The sequence below is a fragment of the Sinocyclocheilus rhinocerous genome, unplaced genomic scaffold (assembly GCF_001515625.1).
Source record: "Sinocyclocheilus rhinocerous isolate Xijiao unplaced genomic scaffold, SAMN03320098_v1.1 scaffold638, whole genome shotgun sequence".
Lineage (NCBI taxonomy): Eukaryota > Metazoa > Chordata > Actinopteri > Cypriniformes > Cyprinidae > Sinocyclocheilus > Sinocyclocheilus rhinocerous.
In genome coordinates, this window is record NW_015664206.1 from 720,307 (window position 1) to 728,851 (window position 8,545).

Below are 8,545 nucleotides of genomic sequence, written 5' to 3' on the forward strand. Positions count from 1 at the left end.
TCCACACCAGTCCAGTCCATCAGTTAATGTCTTGTGAAGTGAAAAGCTGTATGTTTAAAACATTGTTTTTAACTTCAAACCATTGCTTCTGGCTTAAATACGAGTCGTCCATCCATAATTTTGCTTCCTTCAGTGAAAAAGTAATCTGGTCTGAATCAGGAGAGAAATCTGCACAGATCAAGCATTGTTACAAGTGAAAACAGTCCAAAACAGTTCTAAACAAATATGCGGGTGGATTTTGATGTGAGAGACAACAGGAGATAGACTTTTTCACTGGAGAAAGCGTTATTATGGATTATGGACTCTTGTGGTTTTTTGGCCAGAAATGATGGTTTAAAGTTAAAATGCCTAAATGATAGATTTGTTTCTTACAAACACGCAGCTTTTCACTTCACAAGATGTTAACTGATGGACTAGAGTTGTGTGGATTATTGTGATGTTTTTATCAGCTGCTTGGACTCTCATTCTGACGGCACCCATTCACTGCAGAGGATCCACTGGTGAGCAAGTGATGGAATGCTACATTTCTCCAAATCTGTTCACATGAAGAAACAAACTCATCTTCATCTTGGATGGCCTGAAGGTGAGGACCTATTCAGCAAATTTTCATTTTTGGGGTGAACTATTCCTTTAAGGCATCTAATCAGTCATTTTTAAGGTGCCATGTACATGCGTGTAAAGCAGCTGACTAGGCTTTGGAACAGAGCTGGTGTGTGTAGATTCCAACAGACCCCTGGGAGGGAGGGCCAAACAGATTAGACTCATGAATATTCAACATGCTAATGAGAAGCAAATGAGGGGGTCTGTGCGGATAATTAGAAATGTGGCCAGCAGGATCTGGCACAAGAGAGAGAGACGCTTCAGTGGTCTAATATAAATTGTAAATATGGTGTCTCTGTAGTATGCCTTTATTGACGGATAAGGTAATTTATCTGCATCATCAGCAGTTGAGTGTGTCTGTCAATCAAAGTGACAGTTCCCGAGAGGAGTGTTTTATTGCTCACAGGTTGCTCTCAAGATGCTGATGTTAAAATATTTTCTTCTGTCCCAGCTTAATATGAAGAGACATCTTTTAAGTAAGGTTGATTTCCCAAAACACTGTGACTGTGCTGCTTACAAAACACTACTGTTTGTTTGAGCATCTCATCTAGATGGGCAGGATTATCTGTTAGTTTTAAGTGTTTAGGAGTTGTGCAATTCTGAGAGGTTGCACACTTCAGTTTTAATGGAGATCTGTTTTTCATTTAATCTTCTAACTTTGTTTCAGATGTTTCTCCTAAAATTCCTAAATTGAACTTTAACGTCATTTGCAATTATAGCTTTTTTCTTTTCAGTATTTTGGGTGGCTGACTTTTTACTTCTGATTTCTTAAAGTGAAACACCCCAGGTGAATAGGGTAAAAAGTTGAACTAATAGATATTATACTTCTCCAGTTGACTGATTGCTTTAAGAATTGCATTTCTTAAGTGCACCAATTTGCAGACATTTTCAGAACATTAATCTGAACGTTGGATAAAGCCATGTTCAAAATTCTTTTTAAATTTTAATATAATATATTAATATATTTTTTTAATATAAATAAAATGTTTAACCAATGTAAATTTCAATACAATGTAAATGTAAACCCTTTTGTAAAAACCTTCAGAATACAGGAATATAACTATTATATATAATAGAATATAGAAATATAGAGAAATATAGAGCTAAAACATGAACGTGGAGCAGCCCAGATCATTTGATGAGAAATGTTTGAGTTTATATTCAAATCTCTGACTTGTGATTGCAGATTTGGGTATCTTGGCAGATCTGAGTCTGTGTTATTATTGTTAACCTAAAACTATTCAAATGTGTTTTTGGTAATTTAAATGAAGCTGAAATAAGGTTATATTACTGAAATTTAAATATTAGATGAAAAACTTAAAACTTAAATGAACATTAGAAATGTTGCATTGGCAACTAGTTTAAGTGCATGTACTAAAATTACTAAAACTATTTTAAAAAATACTAAAATTAAAATGGAAAATAAAAATATTAAAATAAATTCAACATTTTAGTGAATCCTTTAATAGTACTGTATATGATACATTGTTAAAATCTCCTCAGAAAATCTAGAGACGTGAGATTACTGTTTGTTTTTCTCAAGAGAAACATCTGCAAAACAGGAGACTTATGCAAACGTGTCCATTTATTCTCCATTTGTTTCCACTGCTGTCGAGAAGACACAATTGAGATAACAGAGATGATTTCTCTCCTCCGGATCCATTTCTAGAGAGCGACAGCACAAGTGAACACAGCAGAATTTCAGCATATTGCCTGTGTTTCAAGCGGTGTGTGTGTGTGTGTGTGAGGTGGTTTCTCTCATTAAAGGCTACAGGTCACAGATCCGCAGCACTGCAACTCAACTGCAATAGTCTGCAACCAGCAGCGCAGAGAGACTGAGAGAGAGAGAGATCTCAAAGACTTACTGCCTCCAAAGCACTGAACACACACACACACACACACACACACAGATGATGCAACTTGGATTCAAGGGTAAACAGCAGTGGGAATGTGTGCTTGGATGGTAAGAGCGTGTGTGTCGCTGTGAGATGTTTGTATGAGCGTTTCAGTGCCGAGAGTCTGTTGTTTTATACATGCTGTGCTGGTGTGTGTTTATTTCTATATCTGTAACACAAGCAGCGCATCAACAACAAGACTCAAACTCAGGGCACGTACACACTACAGTTTGCAGAACACAGAGAAAGCATTGATTTCAGTTTGGATGCTGCACGCAAGGACAAACACCAGGATTTGTGACATTCCATCATGTGTCCAAAAGTTCGACCGATGGAGAGCCACCAACCAATGAGAATTTGAGAGCTCCAGTTTTAAAAAAACGATTCGACCCGACTCTTGATCTTGTATTCCACGTCTCCTCGTTCCTCGCTCCGCGCTCCGTCACAGTAGCAGCGTGACAGAATACCGGACCAAAACAGAACAGTAAGCGGCGCCCCCTCTCCCCTTGTTTGTTTTCCGTTTTTTGTTTCCTGTTTGTTTCTCCCCGCGGCGATGGAAATAGCCGCTTGGTTCTCCGCCTTAGCCCGCCGAGATCTCCCCTTCTTCGAGTACGCCTGGGAATTCTGCGGGCTCGCCGCGGCGACTGCGTTGGATGATGCCACCATCAATTCTCTGTTCTGGCTCGGGGCCCACTACCATCGCCCCGCGGAGGGATCTTCCGGTGTCTGGGGAGTGTCCGGCCCGAGCCAGAACCAGCCCGCCGTCAAGCCCGCCGGCCGCTGCTCACTCAAGTTCACCGGCCGCTCCAAAGTCAAGTTTGCGGGCCGCCGCTCGCTCAAGCCCGCCGGAATCTCTGCTGTCAAGCCCGCCGGCCGCTCCGAAGTCAAGCCCGCCGGCTGCGGCTCCCTCAAGTTTTTTTTCTTTCTTTCTTTTCTCTCTTTTTTTCTATTTTTGATTGCATTCTTTGTACAGGTAAAAGAGACAAAAATGTAAGATTGCAAATCCATCTTTAAAATCTTTGTCTTTCAATAAAACTTATTTGACAAACAAAAATGTTTTTAAAAAATTAGGCTGTTTTATTTATGAAATTTTGTTGCCAAGGCTACATTTGGCTAAAATTAAAAACTGAAATAAAAATTAATAAAAACTGTACAGACAAAGTGCAAAAAATAAATAAATGACAAAAACACAACAAAATAAAAAAAACTTTAACTAAAATTAAAATATAAAAATAAAATATTAAATATTAAAATAAAAACTATAATATCAAGGATCCTAAAATAACAGTGACAAAAAAAAAAAAAAAGTACTATATTTTTGATTAAATATATGCCTTGAGCATAAGAGACTTCTTTCAAAAACATTAAAAAAAAAAAATCTTAATTCCAAACTTTTTCCCAAAACTTGTCATATATAATATGTACTATATTTACATATATTAGGACAAGGTGTTACAGTGCTAAGACGCATGTGAGTGTTTTCTACAGCTAAGTGACAGCTGTAACCCATCCCAGAGGAGAGGTTAGTGAAGGATGTGTAGCCTTTACTGTTTCCATCAGGGCCATAAAGTAAGTGTGTGTGTGTGTGTGTGTGTGTGTGTGTGTGTGCGTGCGCACAGGATTTGGCCTTGCATAGCACTTGATGGTGTGCTTTATATAGATGCAGCTCTCTGTCTGTGTCCGTTAGTGTGTTGCTGAATATAGCTCAGTGCTGATGGGGAGAGACCAGACCTGGACTCATAAAGATGATGACGTCAGGCCTGGACACTTCGCAGAGGCTGTCAAATGCACAAACAACACACTAAAAACCAGAGCTTATGATAGAATTCAGTCTGCTGTATGTTTTACAATATATATATATTTAGTAATTACACTGATTTAAGTCTCAGAGTCTTTCAGTGCATTTAACATGGTAATAATGTTCATTTTGATTCAAACATCATTTAGTGAATTGGATGTGATTCAGTAGCCGCTCTGACAGATTCAGTGAAGCATTCATTATGGTGATTCAAACGGTTAATTGGCAGATTATGAGTCTTTTTGATGGATTAATTTAAAGAATCAGTTAAAAAGTGTAATTTGTTCATCAGCATCATTTGTTTGTGAGTTGGACTGCACTGATTGTGCGGTATATTTGTTTTTGATTGCAGCCAACAAAGATGCAATTGAAAGATATGTTGATTATTAATTGTTTTAAGATTACTTGACAGTATCCAGGACTATGATTCAGTCTGCAAACTGCAAATTGGATTTTTGTGGCCTAAATATCTAATCTTCTCCTTGATTTCGTGTCCTCTTGCCATTTTTGTGTGAGATGATACAGTAGAAGTTTATATTCTCTTTGTGCGTTTGTATTTCAGAGGACAGGAAGCTGTTTGTGGGCATGTTGAATAAGCAGCAGACAGAAGAGGACGTGTACTGCCTGTTTGAGCCCTACGGAGTGATTGAAGAGTGCACTGTATTACGAGGCCCTGATGGAAACAGTAAAGGTGAGTTTTAGTTCCTACTTTCATCTCTCTTCAGTATTCACGGCAGTTTTATGATCATGCTAGTGAATGACAAGTCTGAGATGTATTTTATATTCTAAGCTGTTAAAAATAGTGACCTTCTACAGAAAAAGACAAAGTCAAAACAAACAAACAGAAAAGCAGAATTCAACCTTGGGCAGAAGTGCTTTCATTTACACATTCAATTTCACCACGTCAGTCTATTTGAACACGCGCACGTCAAGCCCACACTTTGTGATGGGGTTTCTCAGCGCTAACATGGCAGAATCCATTCTGGAGGGCCGTCGGGTGCCAATATCACCTGACAAACCCTGGCACGGTCCAGGCAGGAATTATTATGATCAGCTGTGCAGTTCAATCACATGACCCTCCACTGCATGGATATGCTGTGATGCTTAACCCTGTAAAGCCTGACATATGAAATGATAGTCCAAAATTGCATTTTTTTTAAAATGGAACAGAAAACTGAAGCTTTTGACAAAATCTTAAAAGAAAAGTTTGCATATGTGTTTTTGACGCGCATCAGATTTGAGACATAGGGCTTTTATTGCTCTTATACTTTGATATAGTGAGAATATGGAGCTCATTCGTGAGGTGTGTTTTATTAAAAGGCTCAAACGGAGCAAAAATATGAAATTTGGTCCAGATGCTGATATCAATATGGACAAAAAGCAATGAAATTTTGATGCTTGTAATGTAAATCACTGAGATCTTTATAACAGTACAGCAGATAATGACATAAATATCAGTCGTAACTTTATATCTCCCATTAATGTCGTAGTAAGATGATATTTAAATGCAAAACTTTTATATAATGCAGTGCAATACAATGATGATTGAGAGATGAACAAATGTTCCAAAAAAGCCTGATGATCATGGACATTTGTACAATTATACGAAAAGACCTTTTACTTGTTAAAAAAGTCTAAATTATCAATCAGACGACAGAAGGCATGTTTGTAGATTGTGTACAATAGGTGTTAATAAGATTTGATCATGCTGATAATTTAGAGCCTTAGAAATGTACGTGTCAAATACAGTACAGTAGGCTTTATAGGGTTAAAAACACTCCCTCATAAAATAATTCCTACATAGTACATATATGGATAATATGTTACGCTAAGAAAGTGAAATGAGGGTTTTGTTTGTGTGCATGTGCACGTCTTCTCTCTCATCTCCAGTGTTGCATTCACTAGAGACACTCACTCCGCTGCTGATAACCTCCACTGGTCTTCCTCATTATTTCTCTACTCTTTGTGTGTGTTTTTCAGGTTGTGCCTTTGTAAAGTTTTCAACACACACTGAGGCTCAGTCTGCCATCGGCGGGCTGCACGGGAGTCAGACCATGCCTGTGAGTACAACCACACACTATTATACATGCAGCTTTTATAAGCTCGTATTAATTGAGAGGTACTTTTAAACATTCATTCAAATGGTAAATGACCTAAAATATTCATTTTCACCTATACATTCATATGCATTTTGACCTAAAATGTTGAACAAGTTAATGGACATGATATGCGTCAACATGCACTCGCAATGTCATTTGTGAACACCCATGTTGATGTAACAGCAAGCGCACACATGCACTGCTGATGTTGACGGTAGAGCTGCTGTCATGTGTTGAGCTCAAACAGCATCAGTGCCAATATAAGTGCAAATGAGCTGCTGTCAGTCTCTCTGTTTCATCCTGCCTTCTCTTCTGAATGGAGTACTAGCTCACTGCTAGCTTATAAAAGTTACTGCATACTACATACTACTTTTTATGTGTATTTTTATGTATTTTATTATTTACTTATTTAAATGTGTATCTTACAATTGTCCATTTCATATGTATTATTTATTTGTATTTATTTATTTACTCAAATACTTTTTTTATTTACCTTGCACAACAACAAGAATCTTAATGGCATAATATTCATTTTAATAGTTAAACAAGAAGTTAGTTACGCTATTATTTTTAATATATAAAAATAACAAACTATATACAAACCATCTTACAATGGTTTTATCGCATCGTAAAACTTTATTTTATTATTTATTTACTTCATTTATTTGTTATCTTAAAACTATTTGTTTATTTATTTTTGCAAAAAAATGATATTTAACTTGCACAAACTATGATCATTTTAATTAGATGGACTGCATAATATTATTTTTAATATTTAAAGTTATTAAACAACATTCATTATACTCTTTTGAAGACGTGTATAGTTAGACTACAATCTGGTAATGAAAAGTAGCTAATTAAAGTGCAATATTTTTTTTTTACATATATCAAAATAACAAACTATATACAGTATAAACATCTTTAAACTATTTTATTTGATTTTAAAACACTTTATTTTAGTATTTATTTTATTTATTTTTTCATCATAAAAGCTGATCACAAAATTCCATTTTAGTCTGTTTCTCACAAACAGCAAAGCTATTGTATGATTTCCAAAAACTTGGATTAGAACAACTTTTCTGATACTTTTATGATATCTGAAGCACTTTAGTCACAGTTGGGGTCTAATTGCATGGAAAAGATCCACTATAATAACTTTTATCCTTCACAGAACAAGTTGTACAGGTTTGAAATGTAATGAGGTTGGATGAATAAAGACAGAATGTTCTCCAAATTTTGGTGAACTATGCCTTTAAGTCTATTCTGTCAAAATCCGCACAGAAAATGCTGCAGATTCCTCACGCACCATATTGGTATTCCTTACATAGAGAAAATTCACAGTATGCATACTGCACACTGCAATATAACATACAGGCAGTATGTTAGTATGCTATTCTGAACATTTCCTCTCTATCCAAGAGCTCTCACTCTCTTTATCACACTCTTTCTGCATGTTTTCCCACCTCTCTCTATCACTCAGAGAGGTTCAGATGAATAATTCCTCTGCCACACATTGAAAGGACAGATAAAGAGGTGTATTTCTCCATCCCCTGAGAGCAGGGCAAGCAGTAGAGTGTTTTCCCACCTCTCTCTATCACTCTGAGGTTCAGATGAATAATTCCTCTGCCACACATTGAAAGGACAGATAAAGAGGTGTATTTCTCCATCCCCTGAGAGCAGGGCAAGCAGTAGAGAGAAAGAGAAGGAGAGGGAGGAGTACAGATGATCAAACAGAGAGAAAAAAACACAGCGTCTAACTGTCACAGAGAGGAAAGACAGGTAGAGAAATGCCTCTGATGAACCACTGTAAATGTGTGTTTAGAGATCAGCTCAACCTTGAGAGTAATTATCCTCAAATGAAGGCCGTATCTCACCCTCACACACACTTTGCATACCGATAATTAAAAGCATTTACATACTCGACGACAGAATGGACGAGTGAGAGAAATGAGAGATCGAATGGCCTACACAGGCAACGTTTTAAAGTTCACCCACAAATGAAAATTTGCTGAAAATGTGCTCGCCCTCAGGCCATCCAATATGTAGATGAGTTTGTTTCGTCGTGGGAACAGATTTGGAGAAATGTAGCATTCCATCACTTGCTCACCAATGAATCCTCTGCAGTGAATGGGTGCCGTCAGAATGAGTGTCCA

General features: G+C 37.1%; 1 protein-coding gene across 1 annotated transcript in view; it reads left to right on the plus strand.

Annotated features, from left to right (window-relative positions):
* The window catches only part of LOC107729965 (CUGBP Elav-like family member 5), a 183,493-nt gene that overhangs the window by 138,172 nt on the left and 36,776 nt on the right, over nt 1–8,545 (plus strand). The window contains exons 5-6 of the mRNA XM_016540699.1: nt 4,856–4,984; nt 6,274–6,353. Of these exons, the coding sequence (XP_016396185.1) occupies nt 4,856–4,984; nt 6,274–6,353 (209 nt within the window). The remainder of the gene's footprint in view (nt 1–4,855; nt 4,985–6,273; nt 6,354–8,545) is intronic.